Source organism: Triticum dicoccoides, chromosome 2B (assembly GCF_002162155.2).
Source record: "Triticum dicoccoides isolate Atlit2015 ecotype Zavitan chromosome 2B, WEW_v2.0, whole genome shotgun sequence".
NCBI lineage: Eukaryota > Viridiplantae > Streptophyta > Magnoliopsida > Poales > Poaceae > Triticum > Triticum dicoccoides.
In genome coordinates, this window is record NC_041383.1 from 708,167,636 (window position 1) to 708,191,142 (window position 23,507).

General features: G+C 40.6%; 2 protein-coding genes and 1 long non-coding RNA gene across 3 annotated transcripts; 1 reads left to right on the plus strand and 2 right to left on the minus strand.

Annotated features, from left to right (window-relative positions):
* The first annotated feature begins 6,621 nt into the window (after nt 1–6,621).
* Nucleotides 6,622–7,512, plus strand: LOC119368421 (vascular-related unknown protein 4-like). The gene is made up of 3 exons (XM_037633687.1): nt 6,622–6,969; nt 7,086–7,160; nt 7,271–7,512. The coding sequence occupies exons 1-3, from the start codon at nt 6,658–6,660 to the stop codon at nt 7,436–7,438; spliced, it is 555 nt and encodes a 184-aa protein (XP_037489584.1). The 5' UTR covers nt 6,622–6,657; the 3' UTR covers nt 7,439–7,512.
* On the minus strand, nt 6,861–10,246 carry LOC119368422. Its single transcript, XR_005176635.1, has 3 exons — nt 10,149–10,246; nt 7,791–7,854; nt 6,861–6,964 (listed from the first exon to the last, which is right to left on the minus strand). It is a non-coding gene; the product is annotated as an uncharacterized LOC119368422 (long non-coding RNA).
* Nucleotides 10,247–12,753: 2,507 nt separating this feature from the next.
* Nucleotides 12,754–15,769, minus strand: LOC119365761 (CRIB domain-containing protein RIC10-like). The gene is made up of 4 exons (XM_037631405.1): nt 15,536–15,769; nt 15,319–15,434; nt 15,155–15,236; nt 12,754–13,200 (listed from the first exon to the last, which is right to left on the minus strand). Exons 1-4 carry the CDS (start codon nt 15,597–15,599, stop codon nt 12,944–12,946), a joined length of 519 nt encoding a protein of 172 aa, XP_037487302.1. The 5' UTR covers nt 15,600–15,769; the 3' UTR covers nt 12,754–12,943.
* Nucleotides 15,770–23,507: the final 7,738 nt, after the last annotated feature.

The window sequence follows — 23,507 nt, forward strand, 5'->3', positions numbered from 1 at the left end:
CAATAAACACGTATGTCGGACCCTGACACCCCTGGCCCACCCAAAAAAGGCGGAACCCGCGCTTTTGTAGCTGCCTTGCCTATTTCCGCGGCAAAATCCCCCACTCTATTCTTCCGGCCCGCATCTCTCCACTCAATTCCTGCTCTCTTCTTCCCTCCCGCCGCCGATGCATGGAACTGGAGGATAGCTTGCCGGAGTTGAAGGTGGTGGAGGTGCAGGAGGATCCGAACATCACGCTCGCCCGGAAGATCACCTCGGCGACACGGCAAAACCGTCGAGTCAAAGCGAAGGCCGCAAAAGAGGATAAGCTCAAGAAGCAGAAGGCCGGCAGAGGGCATGCTGGTGCCGAACGTGGCGGTGGGCGCGTTGGTCGTGTCATCCAATGTATAGACGCCGCCATGGCCAGAGCATTACTTGCCTCTTTTTGCTTGTGATCGAGCATGTGATTCAGTGATGATCCAGTTTTGAATATTAAATTATCATTTACTGGAGGACAGACTGCATTGGATGGTCGGCTCCCGCATGAGTGTTCGTGGACTGGTTTTTCATGTCCGCAGAGATGCCGGAATGAATTTACGGATCATCCTTGGAGATGCCGTGATAGGCTAATGAATAATGATACAATCATTCTTTCTAACCATCCATTGACAAACTGGTCGGGCAGTATCCATCAACTGTTTGGTTGGTCGACTGAGTAACGTATTGGCCAGTTCTCCTATTTTGCTGCTTGGTTGAGTGGGCAGCGTACTAAGTATTTGCCGTGAACTTACCTGATCCGCGTGCGTCCACGCATCGATTCTGTTGGGCAGTATCCATCAGGGCTCGGTCGTTCGTTGCGCTTGCTTGCTGGTGGCTGCTGATCGGCCACAAGATATATATACGACCTACTCTACGTGTGTATATACAACAACTCTACGTCTGCGGTTGCCGGGCAAGCCACGAGTGAGTTCGCTCATTTGCAGGTAGCTTCATAGCTAGGCTGCGCTGCGTGCCTTGACTTGCTTCTCCCTCTCTTCTTCTCTACTGTGCATGAGATCGACCGATGTGACGAACTAACGACGTACGCATGCGCATCACCCACGTACGCCAATATTGCCGTGGCATAGCACAACACAACAATAAGTGTATAAGATATTCAAGTCCCACACTCCCATAATCCTCCTTTTTTCTTTCATAAAATTAATTTCAACTGTTTGTATTGTGTAAAAATACTTTAGAATTGAAGAGAAGTATCATTCAGAAGTGCATTAACATAAATACGACAGTAAGCAAAGGCAGTAAAGATGTATGTAAACATTCAAAACGAGTCAAAGTGGATTGACCCACACTGGCATTTCCGCGTAATAACTCCACTAAGGGTGATTCTATTACCGGAATGACGTCAGATCCACCTGTCACAACTTTTACTACTCAATAGCCAATTTGATTCCAAGGCAGAGAATAACCAGTTACACCAAATGATGCAGCCAAATCAGTCAAAACCACATGTGACCCAAGTGAATTCACTGTTTCTAAAAACCCACTGCCTACCAACAATTTTTTTTCGAGTGAAACACCCTAGCTTTGTTAATCAAAGATCACCGAGTTACATAGTCCTGGGGCTTCAAAAGCCATAAGCGGCGGCCTGGAACTAAATCTATGAAATTTCTAGCAATATTATGGGCATCTACATTCGCCTCCGCCACTCATAACGGAAAAGACATTTCTAGCTTCGTAACTTCCTTGATCAGCATTGCGCTAGCCCTTTTGATCCTTATTTTGTGATTCGTACCACAGATAAACAACGAGGACCTTTCCTTCCAATTGTGAAACTTCACCGTCCACATTACCTTTTATTTAACTTTGAGGCAGAGCCAGCCAGCCCTTTTGGCGTTCACGGGGAACAATTCCTCTCCTTTCCTCGGTTCGTCAAGTAACTCCAGCTCATGTAAGAACCTCTCTACAAAGCAGTAAGTCTCGAACAGACTCTAAATGACATTTTCGTGTATTACATCCCTTCTTGCCTTACAATGGCCCATAAAGTAATGACCATCTTTGCATAATTACTTCTGATAGAACTTCATCCATCTCTAAAAGTCATTGTTTCGCCCTTGGCTCTCCACAACCCATAATTTGTTCATGTGCATCCTCATCCACAAGAACCCAAGCACTCCTTACCATTATGCAATCAAGTAATGAGTGCTCAAACCATCCACAAATGTCACATGTACTATCTCATGCCATGTTTCTATGATATGCAACATTCGAAGATAGAAGGCTCTCTCTAGCTAATCTCCGTGCAAACACCTTAACTTACCCTGGTAATTTGTGCTTCCATAATCTTGTCCATGCTTTACCATCAATTTCTGAATTTGATGCTCCCGCCGAACAACTCGCGTAGTTACATACCACATCAATCAACTTTTTCCTTTCTAAAGTGTAAGATTGGGATTAGTCTACATTCTTAAATAAATCTAGCAAAAGTTATGGAATTCCAGGATTTAGTTTGCATTATTAAATAAATCTAGTAAAACATAGGGAATTCCGGGCGTTAATCTGCATTCTTAAATAAATATAGTAAAATTTAGGGAAATCCGATGTTAATCTGCATTCTTAAATAAATATATTACAAATCTGGAACTATGGAGGTAGTCTGCATTCTCAAATACATGTAGCAAAAATCAGAGAATTCTAGGAGTTAACTACATTCTTAAATAAATGTAGTAAAAATCTAAAACGACGAAGAAATGTAGTTTGCATTCTTAAATAAATTTAGTAAAAATCTAAAATGACAAAGAAAGGTAGTTGCATTCTTAAACAATTCTAGTAAAAATCAGGGTATTCCGAAATTAATCTGCATTCTTAAATAAATATAGTAAAAATCATTGAATTTCAGGAGTTAATTTGCAATTTAAAATAAATCTAGTAAAAACTGAAAGTACTGAAGGTAGATTCTATTATTAAGCAAATATAGTAAAATTCAGTGAATTCTGGAAGTTCATCCGCATTTTTATATAACTCTAGTAAAGCCTTACAACTACGTGAGGTACTGTTCTTAAATAAATAAATTTAGTAAAGATCATGCAATTTTATGAGTTAATCTTCATTCTTACGGAAGATAGTCTGCATTCTTAAATAAATCTCATAAGTATCGAAGAATTTTGTTAGTCAACCTACATTCCTAAATAAAATAGTAAAATAAGGGGAATTCTGAGAGTTAATCTGCATTCCTAAATAAATCTAGTAAAACTCTAAAACTAAGGAGGTAGTCTGCATTCTTGAATAAATCTAGTAAAATTTGAGAAATTTCAGGAACTAATCCGCATTCTTAAATAAATCTAGTAAAAATCTTAAACTATGGGAGTTAATATGCATTCTTCAATAAATATAGTAAAGGTCGGGGAATTCCAGCAGTTAATCTGTATTCTTAAATAAATCTAGTAACAATTTGGAACTATGGTAGGTAGTTTGCATTCTTAAATAAATCTTGTACAAATTGAGGAATTTCATGATTTAAATCGCATTCTTAAATAAATCTAGTAAAAATATGAAACTACGGGAGGACGTCTGCATTTTTTAAGTAAATCTACTAAAAATCGGGGAATTCCAGGAGTTATTCTGCACTTACAAAGATATACTCCATCCAATCCATATTAATTATCGCTGATTTAGTAGTAAAAGTTCGGGAATTCCAGGAATTTGATTTAGGGGAAGGAACTACAGGAGTTTGATTTAGGGGAGGGAATTACAGGTGTTAATCTGCATTCTTAAATAAATCTAGTAAAAAAATTGAAACTACGATTGAAGGTAGTCTTGGCAACTAAATAAATCTAGTAAACATCTGGGAGTACTGGGAATTAATCTGCATTTTCAAATAAATATAGTAAAATCATGGAATTCCTAGAGTTAATATGGATTCTTAAATAAATCTAATAAAAATCTGAAACTACAGGAGGTAGTTTTTATTCTTAAATAAATCTAATCTCTCCGACCCAAATTACTTGTTGCAGCTTTAGTATGACTTTAATACAAAGTTGTACTAAAGCTAAGACAATTAATTTGGATCGGAGGAACTAGGAAAAATCGGCGAAATCTGGAAGCCAATCACCATTCTTATATAAATATAATAAAAAACTAAAACTACAGGAAGTAGTCTGCATTCTTAAATAAATCTAGTAAAACTTAGGGGATTCCGGGAGTTTATCTGCATTCTTAAATAAACTAATAAAAATCTGAAACTACAGGAGGTAGTCTTTATTCTTAAATAAATCTAATCTCTCCGACCCAAATTACTTGTTGCAGGTTTAATATGACTTTAATACAAAGTTGTACTAAAGCTGCGACAATTAATTTGGATCGGAGTAACTAGGAAAAATCGGCGAAATCTAGAAGTTAATCACCATTCTTATATAAATATAGTAAAAAACTGAAACTACAGGAAGTAGTCCGCATTCTTAAATAAATCTAGTAAATATTAGGGGATTCCGGGAGTTAATCTGCATTCTTAAATAAATCCAGTAAAAATCAGAAACTACGAAGGTAGTCCGCATTCTAAAATAAATCTAGTAAAAATTAGGAAATTTCAGAAGTTAATTTGCATTATTAAATGTATCTAGTAAAACTTTGAAACTACGGAAGGTTGTCCGCATTCGTAAATAAATCTAGTAAATATCGGAGAATTCCAATTGTTAGTCTGCATTCTTGGATAAACTGGAATTACGGGAGTTAAATCTAAAAAGCTTGAATTTGCCTCAACTTCCATGTGAAAAGTTAATTTGCTAAAAAAAAAAGTGAAGCTGCTTAAGGGTATGGCGCATGCTACAACAAGGTAGAACCAAAGCATTTAATTCAAAAAGTATACACGTCTACTTGTGGAAGAATAATAAGGCATGTGCAAATCAGTTGCAGCTAACCCATGAAGCTTGTGGTGCACGCATGTGAACTAATTGACACAGGGGGTTGGCCACCCCCATAGGCAAAGCGTAGCTATGGCGATTATTTGAAAAAGGCACGCCGTCACGGGCTCATTTGAGTTAATCACCACGAGATAACTAAACTATGGTTTCCCGGGATACGGTCGGCATGCACGCGGACGGTCGCTCTGTTCCTGGCCGGCGACCGATCGACCAGGATCCTCGGCGTAATCGCGATCGCCACGGGATCATCAGGATCCGATTAGTTGCCACGGCCACGACGACTCCATGAATCCCGTGACGTGGCCCGCGGCCATTGGTCCATGGCCAGCACACTTTTGCGCCAACATGATCGCGATGAACTGTAGCGTATCTCCTCCCCCCCTGCACCTTTTCGCCATTACTGCTCGGGAGGTCCATCCCCGGCGAAAGCTCGGTAGTGGTTCGTGCAGGAGCGCAGGTCTTTTTTATTCCTTAGCCACAACAAGCCTATCATTACTTAAACGTTCTGGTTTTAAGAAAATGCCAAAAGATCCATGAATCTGCCAAAAATTTGATGAAAAAAAAAAGTATACATAGGCTGGCTGCACAGAAAAGAGAAATGCCATTATCCATAAGAGCAAATAGTAGTGTTCCTGTTTGATACTCCCTCTCTTAATTTTGGTTTGTTATAGGCATGCCAGCATTTCTAGATCACTAATTTAACCAACGAAATAGTATAGGTTATATGCCACCAGAAGTATATATACCATTAGAAACTTTTTTGATCAGTAATTAAATGGTACTCCCTCGGTTTCTAAATATAAGTCTGTTTAGAGATTCCAGTACGGACTACATACGGAGCAAAATAAGTGAATCTACACTATAAAGTATATCTATATACACCCGTATGTAGTTCATATTGAAATATCTAAAAGGACTTGCATTTAGGAATGGAGGGAGTATTACTTTTTGTAGTGTACAATGCATATTCATTCATCATATTGATAATCTAGAAATACAAGTGTCCCTTATAAACTGACAGGGAGGTAATGTCGAACCACACATTTTTTTTTCCTACTCTCAAACGAATGTGTATCTTTCCAGAAAACTTGACAGATTCATAGTGTACTCCCACATATACATGTGGGACATTCTTTTAGAACATGTGCATGCACTTTTAATTTTATTTTTTAGAATATGTAGACCACTTGACCTCAGGATCCAAAGCAGTTACCACCATTCCAAGGGAAAACGTGGCACAAATGGGGAGATAATACTAGTAGCACCAAAACTGCAATCTCCAACATATGTTAGTTAAACAAAGTCGCAGTTAGAAAAGAGCAGAAAACTGGATAGCTATCAGCGTACCACATTGTTATTGGCAAGAGAGGCTTACAGTAGGTGGAGTGTAGCTCTCCCTGTATCACCAGCCGGCTATGCATTCCAACCGCTTCGTCTGCTGCTGCTTGCGTCCCAATCACCAAAGAATATGCATGATGGTGATCGATCGATCGGTCATAATGATCGATCGCGGGATTATTCTCGATCAAGAGACCATTACAACGATAAGATTCCTCCATTGCCAATTTTTAAAACGGGCGCCAGTGTCTGACAGACAGTTCACGCTCATGTACTTCTATTCATATCCACTCGCTGGAGCCGAAGCCGGAGCTATATATACGGTCAGCACGAGCCGTACCCAGCATTCCATCCAGAACACAACACCCGCCTAGAAGCTTTATCACTGCTGCTAGCTTGCGTCTGCTTGCAGTTTCTCATACACATGGAGAACACAACATCGCCTCAATCTTCATGCATCAGCCAGCCAGCGGCGGCGGTAGCGTCCATATCGGCCGGCGAGAGCAGCTGGGCGATGCACTTTGCAAACTTCGTGGCATCAACAGACAACAGACAGGAGATGGATCACCAAGGAGAAGCCTCTGACAGTGATTTCTCCTCTGGCTTCTCTTCCTCATTTGATTCCTTGGGTGACGGCTCCGACACCGACTCCTTCCTCACGTCGGACCTCATGGATGAAGACGATGAGGATGATTCTCTGCAGGACACTGCCTGTTCTTCCGCCGCTCGCCCTAAGGTTAGTAAAGGAAGAAAAATAACTTTCTCTAGTTAGTTATAGATAGCTTGATGAACAGCAGTACATAATTAGCCTTTCTTCTAGGTTCTAACATGATTATGATTTTTGTTGTACAGGTAACCAGCATGCATGATATGTTCATCAAGTCAATTCTAACCATGGATGCAAAGGACATGAACACCGCCCAGCTGGTATGTTCGAGAAGCAATCACTATCATCTCTTTCTAGCTTCCTTCAGTCGTTGTTTAGATGTTATAGTATAAGCTTTTTCTTACAATTGTGTGTTCCTGAAATATTGCAGGCCAAGTATTTCCTCGATGCGGGTTCAAGGCAGCAGGCGACTGGTGCGGCTCCAGAAGTGATCAGCGGTGGAAATAGCAACGAGAAGCAGCTGCATGAGTTCAATGATCTGAGGAAGAAAGGGCTTTGCTTAGTCCCTCTCTCCATGTTGATAGATTACCTAGGTTGATTACCGTTCATGTACTGTCAGAACGCTGGTTCAGTTATATACAATATATATATATATATATAGTTCGTACATCACTCTCTTGTGGACTGTGTCAGCTGAGAACACTACTTCCATCATGCCGTCGAGCTGTCCAATCATGCCATTAACTAATGAAAACAGGCATTCAACTATCAAGGAACAATAAACAAGAAGTAAGAAATATTCAAGTGCATGACAGTGAGAAAAACTTTATATATAGCTTCAGTACATTGTATGTGTACCGAAACATTTTAAATGTCAAGTTGAGATACAACCCCAGTGAGATTCATCAGTGACGTTCAAGTTGAAAGCTTGAATGTAAAACGTATCTTACCTCAGCAGAAAGCTTGGGTCAGATTTTTACGCCGTCAACATTTTGCCGAAATGCAGGCATTTACCTTGAAATTAGTAGAAGATACAGGTTAGTACTAGCATCAAGTGAAATATGTACTATGTAATTCTCAATCTTTTATCAATATAATCATTAATGAGCTGGCTCATTCAGTTTGCCATCTGAGTTTGTGAATCACATGGTCAAAAGATTCCGTTAAGCCTATATGCACACGTCAATGATGTGACCAGTAGGTAGCTACAAGTAAGCTGTAATACTCTTCTGACACAAAGCCTAATCTTTCTTTAATCACTGATCACTAGAAAGTACCAGACGCCTGCATAATTAATCAGAATAAGCAGAAGGGCTATCTCCGACTTCCTAAAAATATCCAAACTTACCAAATCAAAACAAGTTCTTTATTAGTCTGCTAGGAATAAGTTCAGTCAGTAGTATATTTACATGATACAGTCTTACGGAGGTTGCAACTAGCAATCCATTTCTCTAACAAAGTAAGAAATTTCCATGTGCCATCACAAGGAGGCAGTTAGCACCCAGTGGACCTTCAATACTAGACACCTATAAGCACATTCCTCGGATTCCTCCAAAATAGTACAAACGATTAGCAATTTAAAGGACAGGATTGTCGCAGGTATGTGATACTCATTCATCAAATTCTGGCAGGAAAAGTCAGATTTATGTTATTTAGTGAACTTACATTTTTTCTGTTCCATATGACACAATCTTCAGCGCTGCCAGGAAATTCTCTTTCCATAGAAAACAGCGGATAAGTCTTAAAAAGCCTACTTGCAGGTCTGACTGTTATCCTTAGCTCATCTTTAATATATGCTGAACTTTTCAATGACAACCTGGATATTGTAGAATGTAGATCGTAAGATAAGATTTAGTTGGAAAGTTCTTAGGATACTGGATCCACTTCTAGGACATCCATGAAAGGGATTGGTTGGAAAGTGTAGAAAAAGTGCACCAATCTGAATCTGGTGGTACTTTTGGAGATATCAAGTGTAAAATGGACAAGATGGGCAAAACACGGAAGGACGACTTTTATAAAAACTCTAGATGTTATTCAAAAAATTTCAAGGTTGAAAACATCTAGGTAAGAACATTAGGCAGTTCGGTGCCACATCGTTATCAATCAAGGTTGGTCTGGGGAGCACAGAGCAGAGCCGGATGAGCCAACAACTTCTGAAGTAATCCTTGTAACAACCAAGCGAGTACCATTTACAGTAATTTGACATTTGGGGATACCATGAGCATAAAACAAGACCTATTGACAATGCCCCCAATCACCACTCATTAAAAGCAAAAGGTGCACCTAAACCCATGTGCTGTTGGTTAAGTCAGCAAGATGGGCAAAAGCATAAGGAAATATTTCTTTAAACTCCAGATGTTGTTCAGAAAGCATTTCAAGGTTGAAAACATCTAGCTAAGAACATTCAGCAGTTCGGTGTTGCATTATTATTTTTTAAAGGCCTTTTGGTGTTGCATTATTATCGGTCAAGGTTTGGTTCGGGGAGCACAGAGGAGAATGATCTGTATGAGATATCAACTTCTGAAACACAATCTTTTTAACCACTAAGCCAGTAGTACTATTTATGGTAATTTGACATTGGGGAAGAGGATAAAAGAAGACCCAGTGTTAGTGCAGAGCTCAGAACGATTTTCCCCCCCTCGAAGTCAGTCTCCTACTCACCATTCATCAAAGGCGAAAGGTGCATCTAAATCCATACGCTGTCAGCAAGGGGCCTAACCTATATTCCAGAGGAACATATCATACTCCAGAGGGCAAACCAGAAACAAGACAGATCCAGCGAACGCGCAGCGGCGGCATCACCACCACCATCATCATAGGCAGCCAAAGCATCGGCAACGGCAAGGCATCACCGGGTCCGAAAGAGACAAGGAACTTACAACAGGTTGGAACTGCAGACCAAGCACACATATAAAACAACCCACCATTGCATGGAATCTGGTGCTTCGTCAAAAAAGAAATCTGGATTTATCGCCACTTGCCCAACTTGATCTTTCCAAAATGCTGGAGGCAAGCGCCGGCGCCACACTGGCAAACGAGCAGCCCCTGTTACCAGGCTATTGCTCTGGCGCAAGCGGCGAAAATTCGCCGAGGGTTTGGGATCGGTTTGGCATTATCCAATTCGAACGCGCAACTTGTGATAATCAATCCCGAATTTCTCGGTTCCGAGGCAATGTTTAGTGCCATCACATCGATTCTCTCGTTAATTTAACAAGTTGGTCGCTGATTTACAGGTCGGCAGGTCTCGTGGGGGGAGGTGAAGAACGAGATGGGGAGGATGGGGAGAGCTACGAGTGAAATCCACTTACATCGTCACGTGGTACAACTTCGCCGGTGACGGGGCGAAAAAGCCGGCAGCCGGCCGCCGCTGTATGGATGATTTTGCCACCGGCGGCGTGGCGGCGGGTTGCGTCGTCTTTGCCGGAGAGCGAGACGGACAGAAGAAGTGAAGAGAGTCGCGTTCCGTTCGTCGGGCCGGTTTCGGCTGAAGTTGGGCTGGGCTCAGCCGGTACCAAATTTAGGTTGCCAGAATGGGCTGGACCGACCATTTCCGGGATGCATTTTTGATTCACTCTCTCTTACGGTCTTACCTGCAATTCCTTTTTGGCGCTTCAGGTGCCCGTTATAAGCCATTTCACAAACAGACGCCTGAAGTGCACACCCCCTCCTGTGAGCTGAGCCGGCCCGTTTTCATTTTTTTCTCTCTGTTTTTCTAAACTGCGAAATAAAGCGCACAAACTGTGATTCAAACCTGCGATGTGTGAGTTTCCTGTAAGACGTGATAACCATCCAGGCCTTTTTTGGAAAAGGCTATCATGGCTAGCTTTATTAACCTCAAATAATAATTACATCGTTCATCAATTGGCTAACTAAGTACTTAGCAAGTTCGTTAGTCCAACTGTCCTCACATTTATTACAAAAACTAAACTTTGCTAGCTCATGAGCAACCAAATTTGCTTCGTGAAAACAATGAGTAAAGATGACCTTCCCTGTAGAAACCCGGGCACCTCACCTTGATGTGATTACATAAATGTTTTTCCTCTTTTCTTCTTTCTCCCCTTTTTCCTTTCATTTCCTTCTTATTTTTTCTTTTTTCTCTGTCCCTTTTTATTTTTCTAATTCACAACTCTTTCTTCAAACAGATGAACTTTTTTTATTTTTCAAAATGCATGATATTTTATTCAATTCGATGAACTTTTTTCAAAATGGATGAAGTTTTTTTCGAATTTGATAAAAAAAATTCAATTTTGATGAACTCTATTCAAATTCAATGAATTTTTTATAAATTCGATGAACTTTTTAAAATTTAATGAACTTTTTTTTTCAAATTCAACTAAAATTTTCAAATTCGATGAACTTTTTTCAAAAATTGATTATTACTTTTTCAAATTTGTGAATTTTTCAGAATTGATGTTCTATTTTTCAAATTCAATGAGATTATTTCAAATTGGTGTTTTTTCAAAATTTAATGAACTTTTTTTTAAAAAAATTGAACCTTTTCGAATTTGATGAACTTTTGTTGCACACCTATGATTTGCTTTTTCAAATTTATGTTTTCTTTTTTGAATTGATTTATGTGGGGTACAAAATTTATGTAATCTTGTATTAGAAGAAGTATTAAATAGCCTTTTTTGGATTGTAGGCAACAAACCGGTCCTTGTGCAGTGGTCATTGGCGCGCGGCTTCGAATCCCCCGTCTCCAGCAAATATATATTTTCACGACTTTTTTTGGAGGAGGTTGCTGGGTCGCCCGCTAGGTGACTTGCAGCGCTAAGCGGTGCAGAAAGCGCCGAATAGGAGCACCCTACCTAATAAGAGGGGCTCCTCAAAACAAAAAACCAATAAGAGGGTCAATCAAACGGGTCGGGCTAGTCTGGCTCTTTATTTCCTCGCAATGCAAAGAAATATTACAATAACCTCACCTTTCTGAAAACATGAGATAACTTCATCGAGCCATTCATTTTGCCAAAGAAAAATTGAGAAGAAATCAATCCACCAATTACATAAAACACAGAAAAAGAACTTAGTTATAAATATAGCTATACAAGGATGTTTAGAAAAGCCACACTACTAGGAGAGAATAAGGTACGACATCATCTCCTCCTAATCCAAAGCACCGAGACCAACACTAACCATCGTCACGCCAAGAGCAGCTTTGTTCTTGATGATTGCCAGGATTTCAGATGTTGATTGCTTACATTGCTCAAAGATGCATCTGTTGTGTTCTCTAAATCTTCCATAGAGAGAACAAGTAGTGAGGCAAACAACAAACCTAGTTGGAGCGGGGCAAAGGACGCGATTTCTGCCATAATAGTCTTGGGCGATCTATTTATCAACACTAGGAGAAGACGGGTAAGTGTGGATCTCTGTGAGGTTTATACCTTTTGTGGGCTAGGGGCTATGCCTTAGCGGTAGAGATACATAATAGGAAATTAGAGTCTCACAACTCTATCTCGTCATGTTATGGCTGTCGTGGAGATGAGACTGTTGTATTTTGGCCATGTGAGTTAACGGCCTTCCGATAGTGCAGATTGAGGCCTAAGCTTCGGCTTGACTTGGTGACGCCAGCAACAACTGTGATGTCGAGTTTGCTTTGATCATTGGTTCTTTCATTTTCTTTGTATAGTTTTCGGTGAAAGAAATAAAATTATATATCCTTGTAAAAACGTGTACTAGGTCACGGTGTTTTAACTTCTGGCCTATTTTGTTGGTTCACTGTGGGGTTCCTTCAGAAGTTTGAGAATTATTGAGATGCAGAAAGATCCAATTAGAAATGGAGACATCAAAAGACCATGTTGGAACTTTAAATCTTATCAGGATATTTTGGTATTCATGCTATCCCAACTTGTTTGATTGTACTTCATCATTTAGTTAATCAGTAGAGTCAAACTGTCATCTCGTGGCAAGAACATGGGCATCACAAACCGTGAATGAGAATAAAGTAAAACACGAAGATTAATGAATCATAAGAAAAAAAAAAGAAGCAATGCACGCTTTTAGAACAAACCATTGTATTCAGCTACCTATGAAATCAATACATTTACAATTCTAAGTTTTTTAGAACTGCACAACCACACTTACAACACACTTTGCAGCCTGCCTGTCACCACATCACGCCATTGGTGTCAATGGAATCGGCAACGACGGTTGTTGCTGCCGTCGAGGCTGATGCAGATGAATCATTTGGCATTGACGAATTCACCAGAGAGCCAATCGTTGTTTTCTTCTTTTGCCTTGTCTTTCTCGGTGGCGGGCGTGGAACATCAGGGCACGGAGCTGCTGCCACGTCTTCCCTGGTGATCTCTGAAGCTATCCCGAGAGGCAACATGTCTCGTGGGAGTTGGTGCTGCTGGTCGAAGTCTGCCCAAGAATCACATAGTTGTTTTATATGCTCATCGGTGACAAGAAAATAACTGAAAAATCCAATACATTTTTCCAATTTCTACAAAATGTTAAGTTTAGACCCATTTTAAAGCATGAACTTTTGACCCTCAAGTGCCAAAACAACTAGATCTCGTCCCTTACTTCACCAAAACCATCTTTGATGATGCGGTGGTTTCATACATGTGGCAGTGGTGACGAATCTAGCATGACAATGGAGGGCAGGCTCAAAACATCAATTTTTTAAATCTAATTAACAAGTGCATTACAATTGTTGCATCTAAAACACCTCAATACAATTGTCAAGTGGTATATTTAGCTAAAATATGATTTTTGGAGGGTAGGCTTAAGCCTATCGAAGCGCCCCTGGTAGAATCGCCACTAGTGGTGACCTAGTTACCACTGAGGGTTGAAAAATCAATCATAAATAATAGGAAAAATGAAATGTAACAAAAGTAAGGAAAAATGTACGCATTTTGATTAATTAACTAAAGATTGTAAGGGTTTTTAAAGTCTATTACAATGGAAAAAGATTTTGTCAACCCATGGATCAATATGATTCAAATTTTTTTCTAAATTTTATATTTTGTGTTTTTAGGCTCCACGTATTTTAAGGCATTTTTGTATCCTGATTTTTTATTCTAAAGTTGAAACTATTTTTCCTATTTTTTTAATTTTTGTAGATGATAACAAAATCTACTTTCCTAAAGAAAATCCATATTTTTTCTTCTAAATTTCTAATTTTAATATATATATATATTTTCTTCTTTTTATTTAAATTTTTCAAGTTTTCAAATAAAAAGTAAAATCTTTAATTTAATGCCCCTCCATCGGTCGTTCCTATCTTTCTTATTTTTGTTAAAAAGAATTTGTATTGACTGAGCTATCATGTGCCACTGCTAGGCATTGTTGAAACCCTTTTGATTGGGCAAAGGACCGAACCTAGAAGCGTTTGACATTTTTGTGACCAAGAATTTCTAGTATTAGAGTTAGGGGGTCAAATTTTGATCTCGCTAATAGTTGAGAGACCAAAAAATACACCCTTTCCTAATGTGTACGTCTGATCACTGAAGAAGCTCTGGATGTACCCAACATGTCCTAAACATGCGAAAAACATGTAATGCAGACAATGTATACCTTTTGTAGGCAGTTGTACATATGTATCCTAGCATGTTGTTGTCGGTAGATTGACCAAACAATTCTACAATTTTATAGTTAGAGCATGATTTGAGTGATCCCTTAATTCTGGAATGTGAAGACAAAGGTAGCGCTTAAGTGGACTATCACACATATGGTCGATGGCCATTTGAAACGAAGCTGGAACCACTAGTTTGTGGAGGAGCGATGAAGGTGACGCTTGCGTGCACCTAGAAGGTGTGAGTGAGGTTTCTGTTGTAAGCCAAGCTGGTGGTTCCCCATGGGTTGTCATGTTCTATGACGGTAGGTGTGGATGGTTGTTGTTATAGTTTTAGCCTGGTTTTCCAGATTAACCCGGAAACTCTTGCCTTCAAGTTTGAAAAAGGGACAAATGTAACGTTGGTTTTATCGGTACTAATAATTTTCAATAAAATGCTGGTTTTTAATTTATCAAGATGTCTGCAAAACATGCTGGTGGACTGGTGGTGGTTGAGTGCTCTCACAAGCATGCGAATTGTTTACCAACATGTGCTCCGGGCGCAGCTTCGGGATACCAGATCAAGATCAAGCCAATAAAATTTGTTCAACGTGGCCTCGTGCCCAGCATAAAAATAGTGCAGGTTGCCATGTTTGCACATGTACACTCAGAGTCTCAGACGATGAATCATAATCTTTTCAAAACAAGGCACAATCACAAGAAGCGGCCAGACCAAATAGAGAATTGTGCCGAGACAGGAGACACGAAACTGCTCTCACTCCATATACGAAAACAGTGGCGTTGCACGTTTGAACATACCTTGAGAAGTCCAGGAGGTCCCCGCTGATGGCGCGAAGTAGCCCAGAGACGAGAAATCAGATGATCCCTCGATGACATTCATCTAGGAAGAAAAAAAATGGTCAGGCAGGCAGGCAAGCTGATGGAACCAGAATTTGCGTGTACTATCACACTGAAATGTTTACCCAGCTTGGAGAAGCATTCCCCGTGAGCGTCCCCGGCGTGGAGCTGCTCCAGCCGATGTGCGCGACGTGCTTCACGTCCGTCGGCCGGCCGATCACCATCTCCTGCTCCTTGGCCGCTGCAAGAACAAAATCAGATCACGTCTGTCTGTCCCTGTTCTGAATGATCAAATTCAGAAACACACACACTAGCTAGTCCTAGTTAGTTATACGCGCTCACCGAAGATCTGGGAGATGATCTTGAAGCCCTTGAAGAACCCTTTCATCTTGTAGTTGGAGGCCATATCGATGGCACCCTGCTAGGTAGCTGCTGGCTGCTGCCCACGGATCGGACGCCCTTCCCAGGACGAGAACACAGTACGTCAAGGATGAGCTTAGAAGCAAACACCGGGACGAGAAATGGGCGACAGAGATGTACTATCAACCGGATGCCGTGATGGTCTCGTGCGGAATGAGACGTCGGGCGTGTAAATAATGGCGGATTGGTGAAATGTGCCTGAAAGGTTGATGTGCATACCACCTCAGAGAGGAGATTGGGTGGTTGGTCGCCGATGTTGATGCTCCTCCTTAGCCGTAGCTCCTACTGAAAGATGGTGTGGAGTGTACCGGCGATTCCTGTCCCCTCACCCCCCGTCCTTTTCGAGCATTGGTAGAATGTTTGCATTTTGTCATTGAGAAGCTACTAGGACGCGTTTTGTCAGGGTTTGTGAGTGTTGCGACAGGGATGAGATGGACCCGAAGGATTTGTCATGATGCTACTTCCTCCATTCCACAATGTAGTGTGCCCGCGTTTTTCGAGATTCAAATTTGACCGTAAATTTAACCAACGAGACCGAGTACGGCGGGAGCAAAAATTATATCACTAAATTCCTATTTTCGATATAATTCAGTGGTATAATTTTTATTTATGCCGCAGCCGGTCTCGTTGGTTAAATTTACGGTCAAACTTAAATCTCAGAAAGCGTGAAAATAGTTTCCCAAATGATAATTCCACATGCATGGCACAAAATAATCAGGACCTAACGTTTTTGCAGTTAAAGTTGCAATCCGAAAAGGAAAAACAAACAAAAAAAGAATGAATCCGAAAAGGAAATTGTCATGCTTCACAACTGAAGTTACCATCCTCGCGTTAGGTTACTAAACTTAGCATAAAAAATGTTTGAAATTGTCATGTGTTCGTGCCACACGTGTGTCACTTATCATGGCCTAATAGTTTTAGTCCTACAGTAGAAGTCAAAAGTGTTGAGGAACGTAGCATGCAATTTTAAAAAATTTCCTACGCTCACGCAAAAGCTATCTAGGAGATGCATAGCAACGAGAGGGGGAGAGTGTGTCTACGTACCCTCGTAGACCGAAAGCGAAAGTGTTTAGCAACGCGGTTGATGTAGTCAAACTTCTTCTAGCTCCGACCGATCAAGTACTGAACGTACAACATCTCCAAGTTCTACACACGTTCAACTCGATGACGTTCCTCGGCCTCTTGATCCAGCAAGGTGTCGAGGAAGTAGATGAGTTTCGTCAGCACAATGGCGTGGTGACGGTGATGATGAAATAATCTGCGCAGGGCTTCGCCTAAGCACTACGAAGATATGACCGGGGGTGTAAACTATGGAGGGGGGCGCCGCACACGGCTAACAGTTGTTGTTCTATGTTGTAGGCGCCCCCTCCCCATATATATATAAGTTGGAGGGGAGGAGAGCCTGCCAAGGGGGCGGCCCAAGTAGGAGGAATCCTACTTGGGGTCCTCTTCCAATTCGGCCAACCCCCTCTCCTATTCCTATTCGGAGTAGAAAGGGAAGAGGGGGAAGGGGGAATCCTATTCCCCTTTCCTTCTCCAATTTGGCCAGCCCATAGGGGGGGGGGGAGGGGGCGCACCAGCCCCTATGTGGATGATGTGTTTCCCCTCCTGGCCCATAAGGCCCATATCTTTTGTCGGGGTGCCCGGAACCCCTTCCGGTAACCCGATAAGTACCCGGTGCTTCCCGAAACACTTTCGGTGTCTGAATACCATCATCCTATATATCAATCTTTACCTCTTGACTATTTCGAGACTCCTCGTCATGTCCATGATCTCATCCGGGACTCCGAAGAACATTCGGTCATCAAATCACATAACTCATATAATACAATATCGTCATCAAACGTTAAGCGTGCGGACCCTACGGGTTCGAGAACTATGTAGACATGACCGAGACACCTCTCCGGTCAATAACCAATAGCGAAACCTGGATGCTCATATTGGCTCCCACATATTCTATGAAGATCTTTATCGGTCGAACCGTTATGACAACATACGTTTTCCCTTTATCGGTATGTTACTTGCCCGAGATTCGATCCTCGGTATCTTCATACCTAGTTCAATCTCATTACCGGCAAGTATCTTTACTCGTTTCATAATACATCATCCTGCAACTAACTCATTAGTCACTTTGCTTGCAAGGCTTCTTATGATGTGTATTACCGAGAGGGCCCAGAGATACCTCTCTGATACTCGGAGTGACAAATCCTAATCTCGATTTATGCCAACCCAACAAACACCTTCGGAGATACCTATAAATCATCTTTATAATCACCCAGTTACGTTGTGACGTTTGATAGCACATAAGGCATTCCTCCGGTATCTGCGAGTTGCATAATCTCATAGTCGGAGGAATATGTATTTGACATGAAGAAAGCAATAGCAATAAAACTGAACGATCATAATGCTAAGCTAACGAATGGGTCTTGTCCATCACATCATTCTCCTAATGATGTGATCCCGTTCATCAAATGACAACACATGTCTATGGTTAGGAAAATTAACCATCATTGATTAACGAGCTAGTCTAGTAGAGGCTTACTAGGGACACGGTGTTTTGTCTATGTATCCACACATGTATCAAGTTTCCAGTTAATACAATTCTAGCATGAATAATAAACATTTATCATGAAATAAGGAAATATAAAATAACAACTTTATTATTGCCTCTAGGGCATATTTCCTTCAGTCTCCCACTTGCACTAGAGTCAATAATCTAGTTCACATCGCCATGTGATTTAACACCAATAGATCACATCTTTATGTGATTAACACCCATAGTTCACATTGCCATGTGACCAACACCCAAAGGGTTTACTGGATTCAATAATCTAGTTCACATCGCTATGTGATTAACACCTAAAGATTACTAAGATGTGATCATGATTTGCTTGTGAGAGAAGTTTAGTCAACGGGTCTGCCACATTCAGATCCGTATGTATTTTGCAAATTTCTATGTCTACAATGCTCTGCATGGAGATAATCTAGCTAATTGCTCCTACATTCAATATGTATCTAGATTGAAACTTAGAGTCATCTAGATCAGTGTCAAAGCTTTGCATCAATGTAACTCTTTACGACGAACTCTTTATCACCTCCATAACCGAGAAACATTTCCTTAGTCCTTTTTAATGTAACTAAGTATAATTTTGACCGATGTCTAGTGATCTATTCCTGGATCACTATTGTACCCCCTTTCTAAACTCATGACAAGGTACATAGCAGGTTTGGTACACAACATGACATACTTTATAGAACTTATGGCTGAGGCATAGGGAATGAATTTCATTCTCTCTTTCTCTTCTGCCGTGGTCGGGTTTTGAGTCTTTACTCAACTTCACACTTTACAATACAGGCAAGAACTCCTTCTTTGACGGATCCATTTTGAACTCCTTTAAAATCTCGTCAAGGTATGTAGTCATTGAAAGTCTTATCAAGCATCTTGATCTATCTCTATAGATCTTGATGCCCAATATGTAAGCAGCTTCACTAAGGTCTTTCATTGAAAAATTCTTATTCAAATATCCTTTTATGTTATCCATAAATTCTATATCATTTCCAATCAACAATATGTCAACCATATATAATATCAGAAATGCTACAGAGCTCCCACTCACTTTCTTGTAAATACAGGCTTCACCGTATGTCTGTATAAAACCATATGCTTTTATCACCTCATCAAAGCGTATATTCCAACTCTAAGATGCTTGCACCAGTCCATAGATGGATCGCTGGATCTCGCACACCTTGTTAGCACCTTTAGGATCGACAAAACCTTCTGGTTGCATCATATACAACTCTTATTAGAGAAATCCATTAAGGAATGCAGTTTTGACGTCCATTTACCAGATTTCATAATCATAAAATCCGGCAATTGCTAGCATGATTCAGACGGACTTGAGCATCGTTATGGGTGATAAAGTCTCATCATAGTCAACTCCTTGAACTTTTTGAAAACCTTTTGTGACAAGTCGAGCTTTATAGACAGTAACATTACCATCAGCGTCAGTCTTCTTCTTGAAGATCCATTTATTCTCTATGGCTCACCGATCATTGGGAAAATCCACGGAAGTCCACACTTTGTTCTCATACATGGATCCTATCTCAGATTTCATGGTCTCAAGCCATTTATCGGAATCTGGGCTCATCATAGCTTCTTCATAGTTGCTAGGTTCGCCATGGTCAAGTAACATGACTTCCAGAATAGGATTACCGTACCACTCTAGTGTCGATCGTGTTCTGCTTGACCTACGAGGTTTGGTAGTAACTTGATCTGAAGTTTCATGATCATCATCATTAGCTTCCTCTCTAGTTGGTGTAGTCATCACGGGAACAGATTTCTCTGATGAGCTACTTTCCAAATTGAGAGAAGGTACAATTACCTCATCAAGTTCTACTTTCCTCCCACTCACTTCTTTCAAGAGAAACTCCTTCTCTAGAAAGGTTACATTCTTGGCAACAAAGATCTTGCCTTCAGATTTTTGTAGAAGGTGTACCTAATTGTTTCCTTAGGGTATCCTATGAAGATGCACTTCTCCGATTTGGGTTTGAGCTTATTATCAAGCTGAAGCCTTTTGACATAAGTGTCGCAACCCCAAACTTTAAGAAACGACAACTTTCATTTATTGCCAAACCACAATTCATACGGTGTCATCTCAATGGATTTAGACGGTGCCTTATTTAACGTGAATGCAATTGTCTCTAATGCATAACCCCAAAACGATAGTGGTAAATTGGTAAGAGACATCATATATCGCACCATATCTAATAAAGTATGGTTACGATGTTCAGACACACCATTATGCTGTGGTGTTCCAGGTGGCGTGAGTTGTGAAACTATTCCACATTGTTTTAAATGAAGGCCAAACTCGTAACTCAATGCGATCAGATCATAGAAACTTTATTTTCTTGTTACGATGATTCTCCACTTCTCTTTGAAATGCTTCGAACTTTTCAAATGTTCCAGACTTGTGTTTCATTAAGTAGATATACCCATATTTGCTCAAATCATCTGTGAAGTTTAGAAAATAACGATACCCGCCGCGTGCCTCAACACTCATCGGACCGCATACATCGGTATGTATTATTTCCAATAAGTTATTGGCTTGCTCCATTGTTCCGGAGAACGGAGTTTTAGTCATCTTGCCCATGAGGCATGGTTCACAAGTATCAAATGGTTCATAATCAAGTGATTCCAAAAGTCCATCTGCATTGAGTTTCTTCACGCACTTTACACCAATATGACCTAAACGGTAGTGCCACAAATATGTTGCATATCATTATCAACTTTGCATCTTTTGGCATCAATATTATGAATATGTGTATCACTACAATCGAGATTCAGTAAACCATTTACATTGTGTGTATGACCATATAAGGTTTTATTCATGTAAACAGAATAACAATTATTCTCAAACTTAAATGAATAATCGTTTTGCAATAAACATGATCTAATTATATTCATGCTCAATGCAAACACCAAATAACTTTTATCTAGGTCCAACAGTAATCCCGAAAGTATAGGGAGTGTGCAACGATGATCATATCAATCTTGGAACCACTTCCAACACACATCATCACTTCACCATCAAATAGTCTCCATTTATTCTACAACTCCTGTTTCGAGTTACTAATCTTAGCAACCAAACAGGTATCAAATACCCAGGGGCTACTACGAGTACTAGTAAGGTACAAATCAATAACATGTATATCAAATATACCTTTGATCACTTTGCCATCCTTCTTATCCGCCAAATATTTGGGGTATTTCCGCTTCCAGTGATCATTTCCTTTGCAATAGAAGAACTCAGTTTCAGGCTTAGGTCCAGCTTTGGGCTTCTTCACGGGAGTGAAAACTTGCTTGCCATTCTTCTTGAAGTTCCCTTTCTTTCCCTTGCCCTTTTTCTTGAAACTAGTGGTCTTGTTAACCATCAACACTTGATGATCTTTCTTGATTTCTACCTTCTCTAATTTCAGCATCACGAAAAGCTCGGGAACCGTTTTCGTCATCCCTTGCATATTATAGTTCATCACGAAGTTCTAGTAGCTTAGTGATAGTGACTGGAGAAATATGTCAATCACTATCTTATCTGGAAGATTAACTCCCACTTGATTCAAGAGATTGTAGGATCCAGACATTCTGAGCACATGCTCACTGGCTGAGCTACTCTCCTCCATCTTGTAGGCAAAGTAGCTGTCAGAGGTCTCATACCTCTCGACACGGGCATGCGTCTGAAATACCAATTTCGGCTCTTGGAACATCTCATATGCCCCATGGCATCCAAAACGGTTTTTGAAGTCCTGGTTCTAAGCCGTAAAACATGGTGCACTAAACTATCAGGTAGTCATCATATCGAGCTTGCCAAACATTCATAACGTCTGCATATGCTCCTACAATAGGTTTGTCACCTAGCGGTGCATCAAGGACATAATTCTTCTGTGTAGCAATGAGGATAATCCTCAGATCACAGACCCAGTCCACATCATTGCTACTATCATCTTTCAACTTAGTTTTCTCTAGGAACATATCAAGAAACATAAGGGAGCTATAACACGAGCTATTGATCTACAACATAATTTGCTTATACTATCAGGACTAAGTTCATGATAAATTAAAGTTCAATTAATCAAATTACTTAAGAAATCCCACTTAAACTGACATCCCTCAAGTCATCTAAGTGTAACGTGATCCAAATAAACTAAACCATGTTCGATCATCACGTGAGATGGAGTAGTCATCAATGGTGAACATCTCTATGTTGATCATACCTACTATATGATTCATGTTCGACCTTTCGGTCTCCAGTGTTCTGAGGCCATGTCTGTACATGCTAGGCTCGTCAAGTTTAACCCGAGAATTCTGCATGTGCAAAACTGTCTTGCACCCGTTGTATGTGAACGTAGAGCCTATACACCCGATCATCACGTGGTGTCTCAGCACAGAGAACTGTCGCAATGGTGCATACTCAGGGAGAACACTTATACCTTGAAATTTAGTTAAGGGATTATCTTATAATGCTACCGTTGTACTAAGCAAAATAAGATGCATAAAAGATAAACATTACATGCAATCAAAATATGTGACATGATATGCCCATCATCATCTTGTGCTTTTGATCTCCATCTTCAAATCATCGTCATGATCTCCATCGTGACCGGCTCGACACCTTGATCTCCATCATTGTGTCGTGGTCGTCTCACCAACTATTGCTTCTTCAACTATCGCTAATGCATAGTGATGAAGTAAAGCAATTACATGGCGTTTTCATTTCATAAAATAAAGAGACAACCATAAGGCTCCTACCGGTTGTCGATAACTTTTACCAAACGTGATCATCTCATATAATAACGTATATCACATCATGTCTTGGCCATACACTACAAAAAAAAGACACATCCATGACATTTTGGGCCGAACGAAATTTTTTTCTGTCATACATATGACACTTCTATGACGATAATTATGACAAAACCCGGTATCATCATAGATGTGGTGGGCTCCTACTTCTATGACAAAAAATCATGACAGAAAATGGGCTTTTCGTCTGGGGCGGGCCGGAGACGCAGCTGCATGACATTCTTTGGGCCGTCCATGACGGAAAAAATCGTGGTAGAAGCGAGGGGGAGGAAAATTTCGGGGAGTTGCCGGTTACGGTGGGAGGTCGGGGGCCGAGCGATGCGCGTTTCTCTCGTACACGTACGCGCGTGTGTGCCAGGCGTTGGCTCTAACTGAACCCGAGCGAGGCGTTGGGCTCTAACTGAACCCGAGCGATTGCACTGCAGGCTACACGTTACTGAACCCGAACGATTGATCGATGGCTGTTAACTGAACCCGATGGAGCGATTCCTTCACTACTGCTGCTAACTGAAGCCGATCGATTGGATGAACAGTGAG

Excerpts from the sequence above, each read along its gene's own strand:
- LOC119368421 (XM_037633687.1), top strand. The coding sequence starts at position 6,658 with ATGGAGAACACAACATCGCCTCAATCTTCATGCATCAGCCAGCCAGCG. Across the intron at positions 6,970-7,085 it reads CTTCCGCCGCTCGCCCTAAG|GTAACCAGCATGCATGATAT; the intron begins GTTAGTAAAGGA and ends TTTGTTGTACAG. Across the intron at positions 7,161-7,270 it reads ACATGAACACCGCCCAGCTG|GCCAAGTATTTCCTCGATGC; the intron begins GTATGTTCGAGA and ends GAAATATTGCAG.
- LOC119365761 (XM_037631405.1), bottom strand. The coding sequence starts at position 15,599 with ATGGCCTCCAACTACAAGATGAAAGGGTTCTTCAAGGGCTTCAAGATC. Across the intron at positions 15,237-15,318 it reads GGAATGCTTCTCCAAGCTGG|ATGAATGTCATCGAGGGATC; the intron begins GTAAACATTTCA and ends TTTTCTTCCTAG. Across the intron at positions 13,201-15,154 it reads GACCTCCTGGACTTCTCAAG|ACTTCGACCAGCAGCACCAA; the intron begins GTATGTTCAAAC and ends ATTCTTGGGCAG.